This window comes from Rhinatrema bivittatum, chromosome 8, assembly GCF_901001135.1.
Source record: "Rhinatrema bivittatum chromosome 8, aRhiBiv1.1, whole genome shotgun sequence".
In the NCBI taxonomy this organism is placed as follows: domain Eukaryota; kingdom Metazoa; phylum Chordata; class Amphibia; order Gymnophiona; family Rhinatrematidae; genus Rhinatrema; species Rhinatrema bivittatum.
This window is the reverse complement of record NC_042622.1, coordinates 239,242,366-239,267,607: the sequence shown is the minus strand read 5'-3', so window position 1 is coordinate 239,267,607 and position 25,242 is coordinate 239,242,366. Positions and strand designations below refer to the sequence as shown.

Here is a 25,242-nt window from a genome sequence, read left to right as displayed (position 1 = left end):
TTACATCTCATATACATACGGCGGGCGGAAAGGGTTACCCGTTGATTTAAAGAGGCGGTAAGGATGGGTTAAAAGGGATAGTGAATCGGGGGTTGGACTTACGCGGCCAAATTGTGGGTACAAAGCGGGTTAGAAACGGGGTAACCGCGGCCGCGCTTTACTGTATCGGCCTGTGTGTGTTTTGCAAGTATTTCAGTAATTCTTCTGGCACTAGGGCTGTGAACGTTGTTTAAAAAAAATTGACCGTTTATCCTAGTAATCCAAGTGGTCTGCACCTAAGCCTGGTGGGAGTGAGGGGAGGGGGGAGCAGGTCCTCTGCTGGCCCAACTCACTCCCTGCAGCTATATCCTGGGCTCCCCTCACCTTTCCCATCATGCTACAGGCCGACTTCAGTGAGATTACTGTTCAATTCATTAATAGTAAGTATTTAATATCCCTAGTTGGCACTGTACTAGTGCATATACTGTACACACACAGGCAGAGTTAGTTTTGAAAGTTAATTGTGAGTATAAGGGAGAGGGTGAAGGAGAGTGGGCCTAAGGTTTGTCTAGGGCACTTAATTCCCTTGCACGAGCTCTGAGCCTACTCAATATAAATGGCAGGTTTTAAAGAGGTCTCCGGGGCTGTTCCAGGAAACTGCAGACCAGTATATGATGAAGACATGTTACAAATATTCAGCAAGTCTTTGTCAGCACTTTTTCAGAGGTGTAGTACTTGCATTCAGCATGAGGATTGATGTTCTGGGAGATGGAGCCAGTGGCTACTGAAAAGATTTGAACCTTGGAAGCAGGCTCCAAGGGCAGCAACACACGGCTGTGACTGGTATTGTGAAATGGATGGAGAACACGGGGCAGCCAACTCCGTATGTTCACACAGAGAAGATGTGCTAGGATTTATTGTTGCAGACTGAAGAAAGTATTTTATGTGCAAAAAAGGAATTTATCATAAGTTGAGATGAAAACATAGGTATGCAAACTGCTTGACAGTACTGCCAGTACTGAGCACCCCTGTCTTAGTTTAATTTTTAGAAAGAGATTCTAGTACAGTCAGGGCTCAATTTCTGCCAGAATAATCCCTACACCTGTTTACAGAAGCAGCATTGTAGGCAATAGCCCAGTTGATCAAGTGTATGACTTGGAAAGCTCTACTAAAGTATTGCAAGCATATGAGCAAGCAACTCAAACTGAAGTAATGCATCATTCTCTGAGATGCATTACGATACAAGAGTAAAAAAAATAACCAGTTTTTTTGCAGACAATAATGGTCCCTTAAAAAAAAAAAAGATATTGTTTTAGAATGTGAATGAGGAAAACTTACAAAATGTTCACTGAAGATTATTCTGTTGCAAACAAATGTGTATGAAGTTGGCAGCTCAATATGCCTTTAAGATTTAACATCGGAAGTCAGTGTGAATGCAGTTATACCTACATGGTGGTCAGCTTCAAAAACGTTAGATTTGTGTGAGAAAAACAAATGGCTTTTTGTAAAAGAAAAGAAACTTGGACATAGCATATGCATGAAGATTAGAACCAAAAAAATAACAACACAGGGTCTAAAAACTTTAACTGAAGTTGGGCCACATGGAGATCCTAGATCAAAAGAACAAACCATTATGAAAAAAAAAAAAAGATGTAGCCACTAGGAAAGTTTTACCCATAAAGCAGCAGAAAAAAACCATAGCTGAATCTTGAAAGAAGAAACTGCCAAAAGGTATTTGTTAAGGCACAAACTTGTAATAGGGAAATAACTGCTCAAATATTCAGAACAGCACGTAATATCGTTGAAAAGAATCAGTCTCTCTGATTTTGGAACTGAAGTTGACTTTCAAGAATTACATGGTATGGATACGAGTCGTATTCTTCATTCCAGTCTCACATATTCAAGCAATGTTCTTCATGTGTCCAAAATGATGAAAATGAATTCGTAATGTTGACTCCAACTCCAAATTCTCCATACTTATTGACGAGTCCACGGCACTCCGTGTTACCTCAACACTGATTTTATATTGTCTTTATAAAAAAATTAAACAAATGGAAAAACCCATTAACCTGTTTCTTGATTTAACTTTCTGACATGCTCTCGACAGGCATATTTCACTGTTCTGTGCTGAATTTATGCACAAAAGTCAGGCGTTAGTAGCCTGTGATGGTGCAGTGTGATGATGGGAATGCTATAAAAGAGATTGCTCGACTGGATCAATTTAAATCTTTGACTGATAAGCTCTATGTATTTTATCATGCCTCACCCAAAAATGCTTGAGATCTCAAATTATGAGTTAATATGCTGAAGCTGCAACTAGTACAAATTGGTAAGATTTTAAGCAGCTGTTGGGTTGCTTCACGTTTTCAAGCTGCATTAGCTGTTTGGAATAATTACGAGGTTCTTGGTCAGCATTTTAAAGTGGCTTCAAATGAAAGCTCACGGAGATGAGGAAGACAGAAGCACAGATGAAGGATTGATCAAGAAGGTAACATCGGTTTAATTCATTATGGATTTAGGATTAATGCGAGACACTTTTCAAGAACTTTCTTAATTATCCTTTGAACTTCAGTCAAGAGAAATCTATATCGGGCACATCAGCCATAAAAAAAAATCAGATAAGTGTATTTAGAAGCACAGTAGACAAAAAATGCTTTGCATAATATGAATTTCAAGGGCATTTCACTGCACAAAAGTAATGTCTAGTTGACCTATCAATCCAAGAATTTTATAGAGGCCTTCAAAATTCCATTCAGAGGTTAATGACAGACGGTGACCAAGACCTGCTGAACAAAGTGAAGGTTAAGTATTCTGAAAATTGGCCAGCTGATGTTCAATCTGACCTTATATATGCAGAGCAAGAAATAACGCATCTGTATTCCTGATTTCAAGCTTGTGAGAGAGACATCTTGGGAATTTGTTGTTAGTGGCAGTATTCCTTCAGCTTTAATCCCATTACACAGGGCCATTGCCCTCATACAGATTTTTGAGCACGGATTCTTATAAGACGAACCTTCCAATCACTCCTAATAGATTTTTCTCTTCTTACAGATACAGCATCAGCTTTGATATTCACTGGAATGGCTGATCCTCCACTCAGGAAGTTTGAGCCACCAAATTATATCAATCCTTGGCTGGCTCAAGGGCATTAGTCAGCAGCTGATACCAAACACTAAGAGTCGATTAGGAGATGATGCTCTGAGAAAGGGCTGGAGCCCGGGTGGAATATGATGTAATAGAGCTTCACTGCTAGCAGTGATGGAGGACTAGGAAAACAGAAATGGATGCGATAATATAAATGCTACTGGTCTCCTAGAATCAGTAAAGGACAGAGGACGATTTTAAATTGTTTTGAAAAATGACAAATCTTTTACAGAGTTAAGAGGGCATCAAAGGGGCTGCGGCTGCCATGATGCCATGGAATAAAATCTGTCTGCATTAGTGTACCAGGAGCATAGCGATGGCGTCTGATTCAGTGATGCCGCGAAAGCACTGGAAAGCAGGAGGGAAGCAGCAAGTGTAGCTGTTCAAATCTCTGCATGTCAAAAGATTCCTATGAAAGGGGTTTAGAATTTGGCTGAAGTTATTGGAGAGCCTCCCTCTTGCCAGAAAGACCAGCACTGGAAGGCTGGGGCTCTGTTACTGAAGGTACGGATATATTAGTTGAGGAAAATTCTGTTGATTATTCAAGAGTATGAACCAAGTGCTGCTAATTTATATCTGTGCTGTTACTGACATGCTTAATAAAAATACGAATTTTCAGAATATGTACATACTGGCTTCCTTTTTACCTACAAAGTAAACACCATGAGAGAGTATGGGGGGGGAAAGAGGTCACATTTGGCCATGGCCCTGCCCATAGTTCCACTTCTATTTTGCCTACAAATTAAGGCCCAGCAAACAAACAACTGCTCCATCCAGTCTGCCCGTTTATTCCTTTCCACCCTGCTAGGCTAATTATATCTCAGCTGCCAGCTTGTAAGATATCGCTCCATATCATCCTCTGCCTTCGCAATCCTGTTTCGTTTACACCCATTACCCCTTCCCATTCCTAGGTCTAACCAGAAAGCTTTGTAATAATCTACACAGCTAATTCAAAATCAGTTCTGGCATGGCGGGTGCCCAGACATCTGGCCTCCTAGATTCTGTCCCTTTGTGGCCAAAAAAAAAAAATCTTTTTTTTTCCCCATGGTCCTTTAAAAAGTTTTTATCACAAAAGTACTTAGACTCCTCAACCAGCCTATAAATCTCAATAGTTGGCTAACTCTGGGTATGAGGGAAGCCAGACACTGTAGCTATTAAAAAGAACAAACCCACAAACCCCGGAGGCTTATTTCATTTATGAAATGACACTAACACCAAAGACAGAATCAATTTTTCCATTTAAAGTAAACCTGCCGTATGTACAGCCCTTCAGTAGTTGGCGTCCCCTTGCTTTACTCAGAGTCCAGGCTGAGCACTGGTACCGAAGTACCAGCAGAAACCTTTCCAGTTAATCAGCAGAGAGGAAACGCTGGGATGTTCAGATTTGTTCTTGATGCATTAAACCCGCTCTCGTTAGGTTTAAGGTAACAGATAGGGAAGCTAAGACAATATTGTATGCCCCAAACAGTAAGAATGCTCCCCCTGCACTGATCACAAATGTAACTTGTGGAGAGCCTCAGTGGCACCGGGCAAAGAGGAGGGTGAGGGAGTCGTGGTCATCACCCCAGGCAACACCTAGCGGCTGGTTTCAGGGCCCTTGGCTACAGAGATCCGGTGCATGGACCTTGGTCGGGGGTTGTCACTGCAATAACTGGGAAGGAGGGGTAGAATGTAAAATAGGGTGAACATTTCCCCAAGTAGTTGTGAAGCTGGAGGTATAAAGGAGCAGAAGGAAACTGCCAGGTCACCCCTCCCCCCCCCCAAAAAAAAAAAGAAATGCAACTTATGTTGTTGCAATACCAGCTCTTTAGAACCGGCACCAATCTGAAGCTCTGCAAGAACTTCAGCAGCACATTGTGCAGATTTGCGAAACTTGACAAAGACTTTGGATTCCTCGAAGGTTGAAAGGGCCGAGCTGCTCTTCTGCAGTGCTCCTTAAATCCTTAAGAGCAGCTGGGCTTGGAACCGGGTCACAGGTCCCCCCTCACACAAAAAGACATTACGCTTACCTGAGAATTTTCTTTCCTTGAGTCCTAATATGCCACTCATTACATAGGAGATTTCCTCTCCTTCACAGCTGACCTCACTCGAGGTTTATAAAGTGGCTATGGTCCTGGCCCAATCCCAATTGCCTACTGTCAAAAGCTTTGCGACCACAGGAAACCCCCCCCCTCCCTAATGAAGACAGTGCCACACGGGTTAAGAGGTGAGGAGAGGGAAGACAGAAAGATCCTCTGCGTCCCTTATCTTCTGGGATGGGATCTGAACTGGTCTAGCAGGACTCAAGGAAAGAAAACTATCACGTAAATATACATTTTAATCTCCTTTATCTTCCTGCTATGTCATTACATTTGGGAGTTACCAAGGCTTCCCCTCTCTGGGGTAAGAGGAAGACAAGGCTATCCTCAAGACTCCACTCTGAAAGGCCCAAGTCCACCCTGTCCTGCAGAAATGACCACGCGGGGGCTCTGCAGATCTCATCTGCAGATATCGCAGATGCTTCAGTCCACACAGAGTGGAGTCGCAGGCCTGCTGAGGCCTGCCTAATAGCACGTATGCCGAGGTTATCGTTTCCTTAATCCATCTGGCTATTGTGCTTTCCCCCTTCCAGGGACTGTCAAACACAAACAGCTTGTCCATCTTTCTAGAGCCATTTGATTTTTTTTTTATTTTAGGTATTTCGACGGTATATATTGCACACTAACTGATGTAGGTCTTTCCCTTAACTTCTCTGCTGCAAAAGGCTGGCAGAGAAACAGATGGGTCAGTATGAAAGGCTTACACTACCTTTAGTAGTCATCACTTCTGGAGAAAAGACTAAATAAGGGCCCCTCCATGATAGGGCCTCAGCTTTGAGTTACGCCTTAGTGAGCAGATCGCTACCAGCAATGAATGCAGTCTTCAGGGAAAGGTCCTTTATAGAGGCCTGATTCACTGGTTAAAGGGTGGCTTAACCAAGACCCTTACACTACATTGAGTTCCCATTAATGGATTAAGGGTCTGCAAGGCAGGCGCATCAGTTTGACCCCTCTCAGGAATCACACAGCATCCAGCTGCACTGCCACCTGGGTGCCTTTGACTCAGCCCTTATAGCATGCAATCACAGCCACTTGTATCATTATGAAGTTAAGGGACAGCCTTTTGGTTAGTCCCAACTGTAGGAAGTCTAAAATATGTGGTAAGCCTATCTTCCATGGTGCGATTTCCTGCTTACTGCAGAATTCTTCAAATATTCACCAAATTCGATATATGCTAATGACATTGATGGCTTTCAAACTTTCAGCATGGTTGAAATAATGGCTGGGGAGTTGTCCCTATCACGCAAGAGTGCCCTTTCAAGGGCCAAGCTGCAAGACAGAAGGAAGCTTGGTCCTCCATTATAACCAGTCCTTGCTGGAGGAGACCCTGTTCCTTGGGAAAGTGTAATGGAGCCCCTATCAACAGCCTCACTAGGTCTGTGTATAAGGCCTCCTTGGCCAATACGGTGTTAATATTACTGTAAATGAGTGGCCCTCTCTTCTTATTATCCTGCCCTTCAGAGGCCAGGGTTGGAAGATGTACAAGTAGGCTGGTCTGAGGCCACAGACATAGTAGAGTGTCTATGCCAGATAATCCCGCTAGAGCCTGGCTCTGTCCTGCGGCTGAAAAATGTATTTACCTTGGCCTTTGAACTTGTCACTATTAGATCTGCTGCTTCTGTGAGACCCCAGAGATCCACTATCATGTGGCTCTGGGTCCAGCCTGTTCCTGCTGAGGAAAAGCTTGTCCTTCCCTATCATCGGCTTGATTTTAAAAAGCATTTATACACTTAAAATTGGGTTTTACATGGGTAAATGACTTTATCCATGTAAGTGGGCTTTTGAAAATTACTAAAATATATGCCGTTGACGTGTCAACAGAATTTACCTGCATAAGTGCGCTTTATGTGGGTAAATAGCTTTTGAAAATTGCTAAAATAGTAGTTAGTTACTAGTGTAATCCTTTTGAAAACCAGCCCCTTATATATGCCACGGAGTGCAGCAGCAGATTGTCTTCTGTCCAGTCACATAGCTGTGCTGCTCCCTGTGCTAGAGGCTGGCCGTGGGTGCCCCCTTGTTTGTTTACATATGTCACCACTGTGGTATTGTCTGACATCCCTCTGACTGCTCTCCCTTTCAATAGAGAATGTACTGGAGAGCTAAGCTGATGGCTTTCATCTTCAACCTGTTTATCGTCAATTGTGCTTCTCCTGATCGTTGCCCTAGGCCACCTGGCCCTAGCAGTGGACCCCCAACCTCTCAGGCTGGCATCCATGGTCACAATGATCCAGTCAGGTGGTTCTAGAGCTACTCCTTTTATCAAGTTGGAGGGCTGTACCCATCAGGTCAACCTTCTTTTCATCTCTGGGGGCAGGCATAGTCATCGCTGGTAATTCTGGAAAAAGAGGGCAACCAGCATGAGAGGAGGGACTGCTGTGATGGTCTCATATGAGCTCTGGCTCAAAAAAACAGGTCCAGTACAGCTGTCATGAGACCAAGCAACCGGAGGTAATCCCATAGCCTGGGTGAGTCGACCTTGAAAGGATTGTACCCCTTAAACCAACTTGGACACTCTGTTGGAAGATAATATGACTCTTCCTTGTTTTATGTCGAAGGGGCTCTTAAAAATTCTATCATCTGAGAATGTTCCAGATTGCTCTTTGTGACACTACCCATCATAGTTGCTTTAAGAACTGGACCTCCAAGATCCTGTGGCTCTCCTGTTCACAACCTGGCTCTTATGAGCCAGCCATCTAGATAGGATGCACTGTAATTCCTTGTCTGGGAAGGGCTGCTGCCACTACTATCAAAACCTTGGTAAAGGTCCTGGATGCTGTCACCAAGCCAGAAGTTAATGTCTGGAACTGAAAATGCTACCCTAGTACAGAGAATCTTAGAAGTCTTTTGTGGGTAATGCGAATAGGAATGTGGAAACATCCTTCCACTAAATCCAGTGAGGTCTTGTAGTCCCCTTGTCTCACTAAGGCCATCACTGATCTCAGCATCTCCATTCAAAAGTGGGGCACTTGTAGGTATCTGACTTCTTCTAGGTCCACGACTGGCCGAAAGGAGCCATCCTTCTTGGGCACTACAAAGTACATCAAATAGGTGCCCTGTCCCCTTTCCTACAGGGGTACTGGCGCAATGACCTGAAGGAGCTGCAGTTTCAGCAATGTTACCTTTACAGCTTCTCTTTTGAGCGGAGAGGCACAAGGGGTCACTATGAACATGCCAAGCATGTCTTCCACACTTGAGGGCATAGCCCTGCCGAACAATGGCCAAGACCCACCAATCTGAAGTGATTCAGGTCCACTCTGGATAGTACCCTAAAAGATAGCTGCCTACTGCCACTATCGCAGGAGAGATCCACAGCAGGTCATTGCTTAAGTCTGCGGCTGCAGGGGCTTCCCTTTCATTTATTCTGGCTTCTCAAAAAACTAGACCTTGGCCTTCCTGGTTTGCTTAGGATATATCTACCCACTCAAAATCCTCAAAAGTCCCTATAGTGTTGGTATCTTGGCCCCTGTTCTGGGCTCAATTTCAGGCAGCCTCTGGGGTTTAGATTCATCTAAGTCCTTAACGAGCTTCTCCAGCTCCTTCCCGGACATTAGGCCGACTCTGAAAGGCAACGTCCCAAGGCAGACTTTATATATGGCATCTGCCACCCAGTTCCACGGCTACAGCAGCCTTCTTGCTGCCATTTGCAAAACCACTGCCCAAGATGCCATCCTAATCAAATCATACAGGGTGTCTGCTAAGTATGCTGGCCCTGACTATATTCTAGCTGTCTCTTCTGATTCCAGGAATTGCTGAACCCAGTGCACTACTGCCCGGGCCACATAATCTCACAGCCAATGCATTAGTGGAGAAAGCCTGCTTAGGAATCAATTCAATCTTTCTATGTTGAGTGTCCCTTAAGGAAGTTCTGCCTTCAACCAGTTTGGTAGTCTTGAGAGTAATCAGAGACCACCTTGGGAATTTTTAGGAGCACGTCCCTATCCTTTGCTGGTACTGGATAGATTCTACTCATAAGCCTTCTGCCCTTTAAGCCTCCCCAAGGCATGTTCCACTCTGCTAACAACATTGCTCTCAAGGCTGGGTACAAAGGGAAAGACTTTCATGGCTTACGGCTTTCCTGTAGTATAAAGTCACCTTCCATGTGAACATCCCCCTGCAGCTCTGATATTTTAAGGGTGGACATCACATTAGGGCCAACAGTTCCGCCCTGCAGAAAAGGCGCACCGCCATGGATTCCTGCTTCTCCAAACCGAACTCCCCTTCTTCCAGGAGATCTGAGGGCCTCTCATGGTCTGAGTCCAAATCTGACCCATCATCTTCTCAGGACCCCTTTGTGGTTCTCTGGGTTGAGGAAGGGCCCAAGCTGGAGGGCAGGGGGGGGACCCAAAGCCAGTTTCTGAATGGAGGAGGTGGCCTGATACATGAGGCGAACAAATTCTGTTACGATAGCTCCCAGTACAAGCTCCTCCACAGGAGGCTGTGAAGACCCCAAGCCCTAGTCTGCTTTCCCAGTCATGTTGTACCACTTGGAAAGCTTCAGACGTGGCTCTCCTGGCACCAGACCACGTGGGATATGCAGGTACTCCAGATCCAAGGATTGAACCAGAACCACCCCCCTCTTTAAAAAGCCCAGAGGGAGATCATAAAAGAGGTGGGTCCTCTGTCTCCATCAGCTTTGAAGGAGGGGAAATCCCACATGTAATGACTGGTCTAGCAGAAGATAAGGAAGAGCCAACTGGGTCACATTGTTCGTGATGTCATTTACAATACTGGAATGACACAGACAAGTTGGATCTAGTGCACAGGGTTATTCTACAAAATGGCTGCTCTCTGGGAAAGGGTGGGGGGGGGGGGGAGGAAGTGGGGATTTGAAGGAATCAGCAATGAAAAAGCATCTCAGAACGGCAATTCCAAAATAATGTGGAATATCTATTACTACTGCCCTGTGCCCGCCTGCGATACGAGGCTTGAATGACGAGAGGATTGGGTGTGGCCATCTTATATCAGTTAAACATCACATGCCAAACACTGGTGATGTAGTCCAGCCTTCTGCCAGCTGATATTACTTGTGTGGGCAGGGGCTCCGAGCACGGCTGGACAATCTGTAGCACAGAGAGCGAAAGAGCGAGTCAAAAATCCCCCCTCCCCCTCCTTTGTTCAAAGATTATTTGGTTTGGACTTTACATCCCACCTACCCCTATATCCTGTCTTATTATAGACCTCCTCTTGCTGAAATCCCACCCACTCCATTTCCTGGGTTTCTTTTATAGACCCTTATGTGCCCAGACCCCAGTGTCTTGAGGCAGCTGAGAGGTAGATTCTGCAGCAAGAATTAGAGAACTCTGCAGCAAGTCTGCTATATTTGCATATTGGAAACCTGCAACATGATGGCATATATAGATTACGTGGCCCATCCACATCTCCTGCTCAGCTTTATAGCCCCTTCCTCTCCCGCACAGATCCTCTTGTGCTTGTCCCATGCTCTCCTGGAATGCCAACACCGTTCTCATCGCTGCCACCCCTACGGGAAGGCAGTTCCATGCACCCACCAGCCTCTCCATAAAGAAACATTGCTTTACGTGACTCCCGAGTCTACCCCCTTTCACCGTCATCCAATCACCCCTCACTACAGCTCCTCCTTTCCACCGAGAGGCCCATCTCCTGTGCATTCACTCCTTGGAGATATGTCTGTCATCTCTCTCTCCTTTCCTCCAGGGCATAGGTTTAGATCTTTAAGTCTGTTCCATACGCTTTAGGATAAACACCGATGACCATTGAATAACTACCCTCTGGATTGACCAGTCAGTTCACAGGTAGCTGCTAAAAACTTTGTATTTTATAAAACGTTTTATTTTAGGGTTTTATTTTTTGGCAGGGGAGGCGGGGGGAGGGGTTAAGGCTCTTAGTGACTGGCACTGGGAAGGAAAAAGGAAGAGGACAATGAATAGGGATGGTGAGAGGATCTGGAGGATGGGGAAAGAGAAAGAGGGAGGACAGATCCACTCGCACCCCCTTCTCACTCACTCACATACACCCACCGTACGCCCCTTCCAATCCGCCCTTGGTGACTGGAGAAGAAGACTAGCAACACACCTCAGGCCACGTCCTCTCTCTCTCTCTATTGCCCGGGGCCTGAGCAGCACACTCTGAACTGCATGGCTCACGCTGCAACATTTGGACCTGGGCAGCAGCAGAAGAGGAAACCGTCTGAGGCACCGCGAATCAGAGACAGGAGAGGGGGTGGAAGGAGCAATGCGCAAGCCACCGCTGCTTCCAGTTCGACACAGCCCGGTCTTACTCGGGAGATTCTGCGACAGGAATCCTGCGGCGAGGGCTCGATGCGGCAGTCCTTCCTGCACCGTCGCAGAAGACCTGCAGCACCGTGGATGTGGCATGGGGAGGCTCCATTATATTAAATGACTCCAGCCAAAAAAAAAAAAACCCCACACATGACAAAACATTACAAAGAAAGGCTTAAGGTGTTCTCACTGGAGGAGGGAAGGAATGGGGGTGACATGGTAGAAACTTTCAAATGTTTGAAAGGCTTTGGGAGGACGGCGAAGTCTTCCAGAGGGGGTAAAATTCAGAAATTGGGGGCATGAGGGGGGGGGGGGGGGTTGGTGGTCACGATGTGACGTTGCAGGGATGGAAGCATAGAGGACACACAAGAAAACTAGCCCGCACCCACAAAAAAAAAAAAATTTGCAGTGCATGGCGTTCCCCCAGCCAGAAGACTTTCATCCCTTCCTCTCATCCTGACCCAGACACTCATTCATGACGGGGAGTCCCCTCTGCCTTTCTGGTCCCAAGGCCCCAGGAGTCACTTTGCTTGCCTACAGCCTCGTGGCCCTAGAAATAGCTCTTCCTCCCTCCAGTCCTGCAGCCCCAGACATCCTTCTACCTGCCTCTGGTCCCACAGACCCATGCGCACATGGGTTTCCGAGCTATGCCCAACCCTGCCAGCTGCCGAGCTGTCTGCATAAACTCTGATAACTGTGACCAGGCCCGCGCACAAGCCTCCGCCGCGAATAGCAGGGTGCGCGTGCTGGCTGACGCATGCCCGCGCGCCCCACTGACTGCCAGGGTTAAGCATATTCTAAGGTAGGCAGATACTTCTTTGCTGGGAGGATGTCCTTCCAGCAGGAGGTAGTACAATTTGGAAATGCTTGTGACAGAGAAGAGTGCAATAGTTAAGAGACTGGCAGAGGGAAAAGGTAGAAGAAATAAAGGTCATGTCTGAGGCAGTTCTGGCAGTGGCAGGGTTAGGTAGCCACGTAGACAACATGGGTTGAGGGGGGGGAGCGGTGGAGGGAAAAAACTAGTGCTGCTTTGGGCTACGGAAATGTGCGCTCATCACCTCCAGGTGGCAGGTCTCAAACGTGGAGGCAGCCCTTCACAACGTTACTACGTCAATCACAGCCCCAGTCGGATGGCTAAAGCTAGTTGATTCTTTTAAGGCCAAACGGAGCTGGCACCACAGATAAGTCGCTTCCTGGCCAAACCAAGCATTCCACCTTGAAAGCGCCAAGGAAATGAGCTACATTAACCGATGATAAATCAACCTGCAAGCCAAATCAGAGGGCTCCCACTTGCCAACATTTTAGTATGATTTTCACCCACCCCTCTAGGATGTTGGCGACTGTGGCGTTCCTCTCTAAACTCACCGCTGCTTACATCTATACTGGAGGAGAGTGGAAAGCGAGTTCCACATTAATCCTACCCAGGACTTCTACTTCTGGATTAACTAATATCAGAATCCACTCCAGAACTGAATGCAACACAAAAAGGGGTTGATAAACAGATTTCCATGACCACATACATGGTGCAATTGTGAAGAAAATCCAAAACCTGTAGCCCAAGGTTTATAAGCAGATGACCCAAGCTTTGTGCACTGTACCTTCCTATCCCTTAGCTCTTTGCTTCCTTCTGTCTCACACACGTACAAGGACAGACAGACACATACAGACACACTCATGAACACAAATAGCCTCTCTTTCCCTCTAATTCAGTCCTGCAGTCAGGTGCATACATACAAACAGGTAAGCGTATCCCTTCCCAGCCAGTCCGTGTACCCTTGCGCAGCTGGCATAAGGCACTGTAGGAGTGGCACCCTGGCACCCTGCCCTCAGCAACAGGGCGCACTACCTGCATTCCATGGTTCACAAGACTCAAGCCTTACAGTTGCAACATACTTGGCCTGTATTGCAGGGTGTATTTCTGCCTGCCCCTTCCTTTTTAATTGAGAGGGAGAGAGGAGGGAAGAGAAGAATAAGAGCAAAGACCACGGAGAGATAACAGCGCCTAATGCAGGGGTTATGGCGTTTCCCATAGACCCTACAAGCAATCTAGGTAACACCCTTCTGCTATTTCCCAGCTTCCACTGGGCACTATTTAATTATTAACATGATCCTGAAGCTTCCAGTGCCTGGTCTTCCTTATACCTGGAGTGTGCTGAAAGACGATGCTCCCTAACAGTAGCAGTGGCTTGGGGCTCGGGGAGTTTAATGGATGTGGACTGCAGGCTTCTGTAAGTGGGCTAGGCAGTTTTACTGCTTTGTCAGCCAGCTCACACAATGCAATGTTTTCTTTCTTGGCAAACCAAGAGACAGAGCTGGGTGGGTCTGCCATCAGAGCTCTCCAGCTTTGCAGGAATCAGACTCAAGACTGAAGATTGCCTCCTTCTCTCTCAGTAACCCTTGAAGTGAAACATAGAATGGAACAATCTTCCCTAACTCCCTGATCCCCAGAAAAGGAGAACTTCTCCCTCACACTCTGGCTGCCATCTGATCCGTATTAGGCCTCTCTCCTTCCAATTTTGCAACACTTTTTATGAACCTTAATGATGCTTATAAAGACAGAAGGTCAATTTTAATTCGGCACAAATCAGTTTCCTGCCATTTCTTCTGCTCCTGCCCCATTCTTCTATCCCTTGCCTTCTCTCTTCTTTATCCTCACTAGAACAGCTGGGTCAGAGCAGCCCACCTGCCTCTCTTCACTTACCTTGTAAACCGGACCTTACAGATGTTGCATTCATAAGGTTTCTCACCCGTGTGGGTTCGAATATGGCGTGGCAGCTTGCCCGCACCTTGGATCACTTTCTCACAGATCGGGCACTTTTGGAATGCTTTAGCCCTGATCTTCTTTTCCACCTTCTGTGACCAGGACGGATACATGTCGCTCTCATGAGAGCTGCGGAAATATTTCAAGTAATAATCCATGACTCCATCTTCGTCTTTCAACTCCTCCTCCCCAGACTGTTTCCCCACGGAATTGAACATTCGCTGCAGTAGAGCACTAGCAGACAAACCATCCACCTCTCGGCTGCTAGCTTCCTCTGTGTCCACTCCTCCTGAAACAAAGTTTGGAGAGTCCCTGGCTTCCTGGTGATCTGGCTGATTTGCTTCCTCCTCTTCATCTTTCAGCTGCAGGCTATGCCCACCATAATGTCCGTTCTGGGATGGTAAGTACAAAGAGCCTGGGGCTTCCCCATCTCTCTCCTGCCATGCACCATGGCTGTTCTCTGGATCGCAGTCATTCACCTTTGGTCTTTCAACTGTTGGGTCTTGAGAGTAGAAGTCTGCACCATTGCATTCTCCTTCCTCACTGTCTTGGCTTTGGAAATTCAGCCTATCAAAGTCTCTCAAATCCTGGTTGGTCCACTGAAAGTTGGCTTGGTCGCCATTGTTAATGGGATTGCTCTGGAAGAACTCCAGGTACTCTTTTGCTCTGAGATGGTTTTGTTGATCAATTTGATCTACTAAATCCTTCTGGTCATTTTTGGCCAGAATCTTCCTGTCCAAGAGATCCGTGCAAACATCCCTCACTGACTGGATCTCCAACAGACTTGAGGCATCAAGAATCTCACCGACATTGGAGGTGCTGACGGTTAAGGTCGCAGTGTATGCAAACTCCAGGAGGGCGGATAGGGCCTCAGCACTCACAAAGTCTATCACATACACATTCTGGTGATCCACCATGACTCCTGAGGTGAAAAGCTTCTTGAAGTACTGACTGCAGGCTGCCAGTACCGAGCGGTGGGTGTGGAACTCTTGCCCATCCACGACAATGACCACATCACAGAGGAACCCCTGGTTTCTCTGCTCATTGAGGCTGCTGAGGATGTCGCTGCTGTGATCAGGGAACGGAATCCCGATAGGGCCGTCCGCACCACCCATCATGCTGACCGCAGATATCTGCAGAAAAGCGAAGGGAACCCAGTCATTAGAATGGAAAAAAAGCACAGAAAGCATGACTATTAGAAAGTAGGACTCAGATATATCAACTCAATACTGTACAAAGTGTTTCTGAAAGGAAATGGGTCACCTTGCAGGGTCCACTTTCTACTAGCAAACCAATTCTGGATACTTACTTTGATTTGTGTGTGAGAACGTTTAAAAAGTGCATTGTGCAATGTTAGTCATTCGATGCCATGGCATGCTGTCTGTGGCTGGATTGGTTCATTAAGGTTTTAATATACACATTTAATCTCCATGCAAAGCACCTCAATCGGTAAAACGGGTTTTCAACAAGAGGGATTACTCTACTGCTACTGTCAACAGAAAACTTTAATTAAAATAGCCTAAAACAAAAACCAAACCAATCTCAGCCAGCTTCAGACTGCTCCTATACAGTACCTGAGGCTTTCCTTCACCACACACATCCAGGATAAAACAGCTCAGCTGAAGAGGTTATCAGAAACCCAAATATTTCAGTTTTATGGAATCCTGGGAGATCTGGTGAAACTTTTCTACTTGACCTGAACGACATGATCCATACTAACAAGTCAGATCACTCAGCAGCATGAAAATAAATAGAGCTGCCTGGCCCATGGCATCTCTTTAATTCATCCACGTTTCGTGGCTGGAATGGTCCCCCCTCTGGCCGAGTAGTCTAAAAGGTTTAGCTGCCCTTTTACCTTGGAAGAGGTTAGGCCTCCTCCTTTCCAACCTCCGTGGAGGCAACTGTACTTGAATGCTACACAAGGGAGGGGATGAAAGGTACCAAACTCCCAAAGAAGGTGGCTTGTAACCCCCGTTCCTTCATATACAGTGACCCCTCACGCAACAAAGTGGCCGACAAACCCAATCCCAAAGGCCTTGTGAGTCAAACTTGACTCTAACAAACAATTCTCAATGGGCACTTCAAAGTATGCGACTTCATAGCCAACGTCTGTTACAAAGAGGGGTCACTGGGCACTGAACACATCCCGTCGACGTCTTCCTGAGCAGCATGAGCCGATTTGCTCTCCAGCTGTGTGAGACAGTCGCGTCTTGGACAGCGCAGAACGGATAAAAGTTGTTATCTGCCACATTACATATTGTGTTCTGCTCCCCCGTTTATCAGGCTTGCCCCCAACCCCACCCCACCGCCAGCTCGTACAATGAAACCCGTCTCCTTGGAGAGCAGCAGGCATGAAGCCCGGAGTTTGCTCACACGGCATGTTTTGTGTCTGCTGTCCCAACAATATACACCCAATGCTTCTAGAGACAGAAACGAGATGGGGGGGGAGGGGAGGGGAGAAAGAACAAGAAAGAGAGAGGAAGCCTGGAAGTGGCAGCAGCACAAGGGGAGAGAAGAGGCTCACTGGCAGTTTCTCTTTAGGCCTGAAATTTGGATTTGAAGCCGTTTTCCTAGACCAGATGTCTTTCCCTGTATCTGAAATTGCAGACAGAGTTCTAGAGCTTCGCATCATATAACCTTTAGGAATTTGGAAAAGCTGCTTCAGCTGCACAGCCCCCAGGGTTTGCTGCGATTACCCACCTTGTCCGCAGGGACAAGAAGCAAGGCAGGAAGAGAAATCACGTGAGAGAGAAAGAGAAGCATGGACCCCAGCCGGGTGGGATCGAGAAGTGTCCAAGGAAGAGTTAAGGTCTCATGTGCGGGGGGGAAGAGACCGATGTTGGGTCACGAGACACTTCCTGCCCTCTACTGCACTGCACAAAATGGCTTTTGTATTCAGGAGACCAAAAACTATAGTGACCAGGGATGGAAGAAAAAAAAAACAGGTTGGAAGGAACTACAATTCCCAGCATCCCTTCCTCCCCCTCCTCTGATCTTGACAAATCCTGTACAATATGGTGCTGTTAGGATTTCACTTCTGGATTTTTTTTTTTTTTTAACTCAGTTCTTTCAAACTGTGGGTAGAAACTGCTGTGTCAGCGCTGCAGAGGATGTGTGAAGTTGAGTTCCTGGTCTTAAAAAGGAAGACACTTATTTTAGGACTGAAAAGACCACCTTTAAAACTAAATACTAGGATTATAAAAGTCAGGCAGAAGTCTTGAGCTTCCCAAATGCATCTCTCTCATAGACAAGGCAGCGAGAGTGACCTGCCTGGCCAACCACTAACGCCACCTGTGGCTCTTTTGTTCTTAAGAAGCTGCGCACACTTCTTACGTCCACAAGAACTATCCTTCCATATATTCTGTTCCAAGTCACAAACCATTTGCGTGTCTTCCTTGGGCTCAGAAAATTACAAACATTTTACATCGCCTGCTTGCATCAGTCTGCAGAGATCTGAAAATGACTGCTTGCAAGATTTAGCAATTCATTTAAATGTTAAGAAAAACTGTGTGCTCAAACAATTTTTACTGGCTGCTGGGAACAAAATTCAACGTATTATATCACCTCATCAGTTCCTCTTGTCTACAAAGTCCAGGGTGGCTAGAGGTTGCAGACAAAAGTGTTGCAGTTTTATCGGTAGCCACCATTCTCCATGGGAAAAAAAATGTATATATTATACTCCTCGCCCATTTTGGCTGGGAAAAGGAAGGAGCAATTTATACTTGTGCCGACAGTTTTTGCTGCCATATCCTACAGCAAGTCTCGACAGGTCTTTCCCCCTCACCTCGCCCTGATCAAACGTAGAGTCTTCCAACCTGCATAACACCACAGTCCAACAGTAGCAGTGACTGCAGCCAGAAAACAAACCCAGAGGAGCCATGCAGAGCGCGTGGAGCCTACTTTCTGGGACATGCATGTCTACGTGGAACACCTCCCTCCCCCCCCTCAAAAATAAATAAATACCCCTGGTCGGGTTACCTTTGGACCTGCAGACCCACCCTAGAAGTTTTGCACGAATTAGATGCTAAAAACAAAGGGCCAGATCGAGTAAATAGCTTTTGAAAATTGCTACGATAGTATGTCACATTTACATGCGTAACTCCTTTGAAAATGACCCCCAGAATGTATTGGGAGGAGAGGACAACTCACATGGCGATCTCCTAAACGTAATTTTTTTTTTTCTGCAGAGCGTAGGCCAACAAAGCCCCTAAAACACTCTCCTCCCACCAGTCACTGAGGCACGAATGGCATCGCTGACAAAGATCATTTTAGTCCTTCTAAAAATGATTGGTGTACCAAAAAAGTTACTCTCGACCACCAGCGCAAACAGAGCATCGCGGTCAAGGCTGCTGCCTTCCTGATCTCCCATCCCCTATCACAGCTCCCATGTTAAGATGGAGGTGGTGGGGTAAGTGTCATCCGTAAGCCCCAAGGACATCTTCTTACCCCCCTTACACTGCCTAAGGAATAAGCCCTGAACTACAATAGACTCTCGCTTCATGGAATGCATTTCTGATCCTGGGACTGACAGGTAAAAAGGCTTGAACAGGGCAGCTGGACGCCTCGCACCTGGGTAAGCCGTTTTTGGATAATACTTTCAGGACTGGTCAGCCACTTCAAAGTGTTTACAATCCAAAAGCCTGATGTACTGAGGCTTTTCTGCAATCTGTGTCTCTGGGAAAAATGCTTGGTAAATGAGGCCCTAAGTTTGTACTTGAGGCAACAGAAGATGAAGTGACTTGCCCACGGGTCATGAGGAGCAGCAGTGGGCTTTGAACCCTAGATCCTCTGGCTCACAGCCTGCTGCTCTGACCACTAGGTTACTCCTGCAGTTGTGGTAGCCTGGGAGGACAGAGGGCCTCCGCGTGCTGTGCCTCTGAAAACCCTCCTTCCCCGCCTACCCAGAAGCAGAAAGCCCTGAATAAGGCCCGGGAAGTGGCTGAAGAGCTAACAGAGACCACAGTTTCTCTCTCTATGATGGCTGGGCTAAAACAGATTAACAATGGGGGAAACCCCCAGGTAGGGGCAGACGAAGTACCGGAAAACCCAGAAGAAGCAAGGCGGCAGTTGCCGGGGGTGAAGATCTCCCAAGATCATCTCGTGCTGTCTCTTACCACACACCTAGAAGGGACCCATTTCAACCCTGAAATGCTGGTTCAAAACACAAACTACACGTCGCTAAGAGGGGCCACTGTGCCTTGCGCACACATGGCAATACGGCTGGAAACACACACGCAGACAGACGGAAACAGAGTGGGTGGAAGAAAGAGGACAACGAGGAATAAACGGATAACTCATGATGACCTCCAATCGTTTTGCAGATTTCTTTCCTCTTTTCATGCTTTGTTGGGATCCCTATCAGATTTCTCCATGGTGCCAGATACCTACCTAGCATCTTCCCCCCCTCAAGAAGGACATTACGTCTCGTTAGTGTTATTCACATGCTGCCAGCTCTTCTCCTCACCCCTTCGTGTTTGTTCTTGGTCTGAGTAAAGACTTTGCTGGGATCAGTGGTATTTTGTTTCCTTATAATTATAACTGTGGAAGTACCTAACAAAGCTCCTGGCTTTCAGTCTCAACATAGTTTTTGACATGAGGCGATTTAGGCTGTCCTGTCCCAGTATAAAAGCCTCCCAAACAAGGAGCTACACCCTCTATGCTTTTTTTTTTTTTGGGGGGGGGGGGGGGGGGAGGGAGGGACGGACAGTTCTAGGCCAGACATTTCTCGCACTTCCTAGTTTCTAGAGAATGAGACGTCATCCTGTGTTCTGTCCTCAGAGCTCCCACACTGAACACAAAATGCCAAATTAATCCCCAGGGAAAGCAAAAGCCTTTGCAGGACTCCCAGTGGCTTTTCCAGAGCTGGATTGTTATTTCACTACTGCAGTGCAGGGACCCAGCAGTACAGCTGAAGGGGGGGGGGGGGGGGGGGGAGTGAGAGAGGAAAGGGAAGGAAGCAGCAGGATGGAGGGAAAGCAATAGGGAAGAGGGAGAAAGGAAAAGGCAGCCTTTTGCAGGTTGAGTTCAGTGGAGGGGGAAGGGAAAGTAAGGATCATTCCTAGGTAGTGTGCACCTTCGATGGAGCACCACTGTCACCAAAGTGTGCACACAGCTAGACCTATACTTATGAAGTAGTAGTAGTATTTAGAACAATAATACTCCACCTTTAATACCATGACACACACTGGCGAGCAGCTGAATCTTGAAACAGCCAAACTTTTCTTTTTTACTTTAAATTACAACCCCCTAGTTCCAGTTTATGCTGTGCTTCTGTGAAAAATAAATGATGTGGAATAGAAGCAGCACATGAAGATCCCAGAAGAGCTGCCCAGGATCCACAACACAAAGACAGGCCAAGTTAGTTTTGAGTTTTCAACTCCTCTTGTTCAGTTTTGCAAATTTAGAAACTCCCAGAATGCTTTGTAAGAGGAACTGAAGCATCTAGACCGATTCTCCTGTGCCTTATGACCTTATATTATTTATACTACGAGCCACCCCTTTGAGGGGGGTGGGGGGGAAAATCAGTCTCTCACCTCTGGCGGGCAACCATGACTGTCAAAAATCCCCTTTAGAGGTATTTGCTAGAGAAAACAGGAAGTTACCTGCCAACAGTGAGGCAGGGCGGGTCAGCAGCAGATCTAGCCCACTCCCTTATTGCTTAGTCGCTCCCACCTGCAGGTAACAAAGCTCTGTCTATATAACAGGGTTTGGCAGAATTGTGCATACCTGCATAGAGCTACACCCTTCCCACCCCCTTCAACCTCTCCTCTCCCATCAGGAAGGAACACAGTGGAGCGCAAGAAAGAGAGAATGTGCTGACAGGTGGAATGGAAGGAGTAGGATAGGGTTGGCAAAGGAAAGAAGAACACAAGAAGCACAAAAGGACAGAAAGCAATAAAAAGGATAGAAAAGAGGGAAAGCTTTTATCACAGCATATATCAGTCCACAGTGCCTGACCACACACACACACCTGTTATCATTAACACCGTGGAACACGAGTTCCTAAAAATAAGAAAACTGAAACACACTCTTTTCAGTCAATCCATGACAACCAACACCACCCCTCCCCTTCTAAGGGGGAAAAAAAAAAAGCAAGTTGAAATGGACACATGGATGCAAACTTATTTACTGACACCAGTACCTAAATGTGTCAGATACATTGCTCTGTGGAGGCCAGAAACACACAGTCATAATTCCCAATCTCCATGGCTTTTCAGCAGATACAGCAAAATCTGCCATAAGCTTTCCCTGATCAGAGGCAGCCACATGGCTATCTATGACCTGAGACTGTTGATAATAAATAAATCTAAACATTTATACCATTGAGAAGAGAAGGAAATGGGGATAGTTGATAAAAATAAATAAGCCGCCAAAGTATAAATAATGTAGAAGTGGTAATAATGTATTTATTTATTTTTAGAACAAGGGGGGTTATGGCATGAAGTGGAGTAATTTGAGGAAATATTTCTTCAGAGAACAGGCAGTGGATAGATGGAACAGTCTCCCAATGGAAGTGGGGACAAAAACAGTAAAGGAATTTAAAAACAAAAACATAGGAGAAGCACAGATAATCCTAAATTATAGAAGAGCAAGGGATTATACCTACAGTATCTGAATGCAATCCACTTTGAAGTGCCAAAAAGCAGAATATAAATCAATTTTTTTTTATTTTTTATTTTTAGTAGTATCTGCAGTACTTACAACAGGAAAAGAAAGCAGGCAGACTCAAGAGGTCTTGTGGTCTTTATCAGCCATCGTATTTTAGGTTTCTAAATAACAGGAGAAATCTGTAGAAGAAATAAGACATCCCTCCTAGAGTGAATGTCACATGACATGCCTTGCCTTTCCTGGACTGATGAGTCCAAAATTTCTGAATTCTGCAATATTGGTAAGGGTGGCTGCCACAGGCTCAAATATGCTTTAGTGTTGAAGGATTGTATTTTGATAAAATAACAAAAATGCTAAGTGTTACCATATAATTCTGGGTAATCAAAGACAGGCTGAATTAGTCCTCTCCCAGGGCAGGTTGGGATGTAGTTCCTGCTTCTCTTAAGGAAATCAGGACTATAAAGTCCCATATGCAATGGGATGCCAGTCCCTGCTGACCTGGAAACATCAGGCAACTGGAAAAATTTAGCAGAAATACACAGCAGCAGGGAACACTGTGCACAATAAGCTAAACTGCTAAGCACTGAGCTCTAAAATTAAAAAAGAATCCAGCTATAAAAAAAATGGGTCCATTTAGTTTTTTGGGGGTTTTTTTGGTTTTTTTTTTAACTCAAACCTCTGTGACCGGAAATTTAGGAGTCAAATGAGTTTCATGTTATTTAGACATCATAATAAATGGATAACCTGGAGAACAACTGGCAAGACAGTCATTTTCTAAGGACTATCACATCTGAGAGTAACTAGCATCAATGTGAGAAAAGCATCGGGATGGTTTTGATACTGCAACTTCATCTCAACAACTTGGCACCAGCCTGCCTCATCAGTGTGGCTCTGCCAGTACATCTTAATACCGATGTACAGCAGTCAGGAGACCCTCACATGCAGTTCAGCCAATGCACCTTGGACCTGCTTGGCAGCCCTCCCTTCTATTTCAGTACCAAGCTCTTTGCGCCCGCCTCCAACTCTGCCAATGCACCCCAGTCATGTGACCTACAGCAGCCCCGGGTATTCCAGTATCGAGATCCTTCCACCTACTCTTAGTTCTGCCAGGGCACCTCCGTCTTGAGCAGAAAGCATCCTCTATTATTCCAGTACACACATTTCTACCCACTTCCTTCCTGAACCAGCTAAGACTCCCGGCAAACCCAGGAGGGCTCTTCCTGCTCAGCTCTGCATCAGCTGCTTCTCTCCAGCCGTCTGGAGTGTTGGGGTTACGGGGGGGGGGGGGGGGGGGGGGGCAGGAGGAGGACGCTGGTAACTTGTCTGGGCGCACCGATTCCTTTAGGGCCCGAGGAAAGGAGAGCCCCGGAGCTTGTGATAACACTTTTAGTCCTAGCCAGCCCAACCTATGGCGGTTTCTCACTACAGCAAGATCCCCAGGAATTTATTTGGGAGAGAGGTACTTGGCTGTAGATGCCCCTCCTGGGCAGTGACATACCGGGGGTGGCGGGGAGGGGAAGGGCAACCTTAGATTATGTTACGGACAGACACCGGCAGCACCTCTTCTCCCGGCCCACGAAGGGAGGGAGGGGGGGGGGGGGGCAGAGATCGAGGTGCTCCCTTCTCCCCGGACACAGGGCTCCTCTCCCCACCCACACCGCACTCACCCTCCGCAGGGACCTGGGGCCCGCCATGGCCGTCCCCCGCCGCCGCGGCCAGACCGAGCGACTCGTCGGCGTTCAGGGAAGCGGAAAAGCGCTGGACAGCCTGGCAGCTTGCCGCACCCCGCCCTCTCTCCTCCCCACCCGCCCCCGCCAGGCCCCAGGGGCTCTGGCAGGGTGGGGGCGGCAGGGGGCAGGGCCTGGCGGCAGCCTGCGTCTCAAGCTTCAATGCCGGAGCCTATACACAGCGCTGTACTAGGGAGAGGAATAGATGGTGGCGCTAAAGAGGACGGGGGGAGGGTTTCTACATTGCTCGGAGGGAGAGAAGCCTCCCACCGTCTGTGCTCTGGAAGCGCGGTCCCTTTAAAACCTCCCCCGCCGGGCCACCGGGCGCCCGGGCGCGCGCGCTCGGGACCTGTCACCGGAACGAAACCCCGCCCTCTCCCCCTCCCGCCTGAGTCCTTCTCCGGGAACCCATTGGCCAGCGGGGGCTGGCCAGCTCGGGCCCGTCATTGGGCGCGGCGGATGCCTGTCACCACGCCTCCTCTCCTAGCAGGCGGCACTGTGTTGGGCCGGATCATGGGGCAGCCTGGGAAGGCGAGTCCGGCCACTTATTTCACCTGCTCCTGGGAGACGGCGATAAAACTACGACCCCCAGAGGTCCCTTTCTCCACCGCCCCCCCCCCCCCATCACCTCCAGCTTGCACCCCACCCCCATCTGCACCAGCTAAGCCAACGACAACGTATGCACGCAGCAGAGAATAAGGAATTTCGGGAGGGTGGGGGAAGACTGTGCATTTATACTTATCCCAAACTTGCCTCATCCCCATTCCTGAATTCAGTCTTAACATCTCCCCCCTATGTGCCCTCCAGACATCTGCTAGTGCTCTGCCCCTGCACAACCGGAGAGTCTTTCCTGAATTCTCAGCCTGCACAGCCTCACATCTCTCCCCTCACCCTACTGTCAATAAAGTTGGATGAAATAAGTACAGTAGGCAAGCAGCCCCCCTCCCCGATGAGGAGACAGTCCAGGTGGGATAGGGCTGCTCCTCAGGCCCCCAAGATCCAGAGCCCAAGGGTGACTCTAGCTTACCTGCTGCTCCCGGGCAAGGGGGGCTGGAATGGAGTTTGGAGTCAGTTCCTGGCCAGCTCTGCTGTTACTGCCCCTTCTGTAACTGTATATGCAAAGCCCCGTATGATGCTCAACTCCCTTCCTGGTTGCTGTAAGGGCAGAGGGGTCCTCCCTTCTCTTAAAGGTGCAGCCTCCCCTCTCTGCGGGCGGGGGCTCTAATTGACATCGAAGGAACAGGCTTTGCAAGTGCCTGGCTCGGCCAGCAGCACCCTGCCACGTCTCAGACATCAGCTGCCTCGCTTTTTTGCAGCCTTGCACTGGGAAAAAGAAGCAGACAGGACTGCATTAGGGACAAATGCAGTGGTAGATCTTCTGTCTCCCCCCCAAGACCTGTGACCTGAAATTAATAGCATGTCTCTCTCATCTCTCCCTCCCCAACTTCCTCCTCCTCCTCCATCTGTGGCTAGGTGCCATCTTATGGATCCGGCACAGTGCCTTCCAACCTGCTACCCCACCAGTGAACAGTGTGTACTTCTCCTCAGCATAGGAAAGCCTCTGTCCTTGCTAGTTTACCTTTTCTTTAGGGGAGAACTTGAGCTTTGTGCTAACACATGCATACTAATCCTGGCTTTATATCCAGTTCTTCCAGCAGGCAAACTAGGTGCTTGCCTAGAGTGTCAAC

At 47.4% G+C, this 25,242-nt stretch overlaps 1 protein-coding gene across 6 annotated transcripts in view; it reads right to left on the bottom strand.

The window, feature by feature from the left end:
• Window positions 1-24,890, bottom strand: part of ZBTB7A (zinc finger and BTB domain containing 7A) — a 50,662-nt gene extending 25,772 nt beyond the window's left edge. The window contains exons 1-3 of one of the 6 annotated variants that reach the window (XM_029614262.1): window positions 24,582-24,678; window positions 21,921-22,006; window positions 14,160-15,352 (exon numbers count right to left, since the gene is read on the bottom strand). In XM_029614262.1, the coding sequence (XP_029470122.1) occupies window positions 14,160-15,337 (1,178 nt within the window). In that variant the 5' untranslated portion in view covers window positions 15,338-15,352; window positions 21,921-22,006; window positions 24,582-24,678. Of the gene's footprint in view, window positions 1-14,159; window positions 15,353-21,920; window positions 22,007-22,922; window positions 23,080-23,494; window positions 23,890-24,581 lie in introns of those variants that run through there. The other 5 variants (XM_029614261.1, XM_029614264.1, XM_029614258.1 and 2 more) reach the window with 5 other exon arrangements.
• Between the last annotated feature and the right edge of the window lie 352 nt (window positions 24,891-25,242).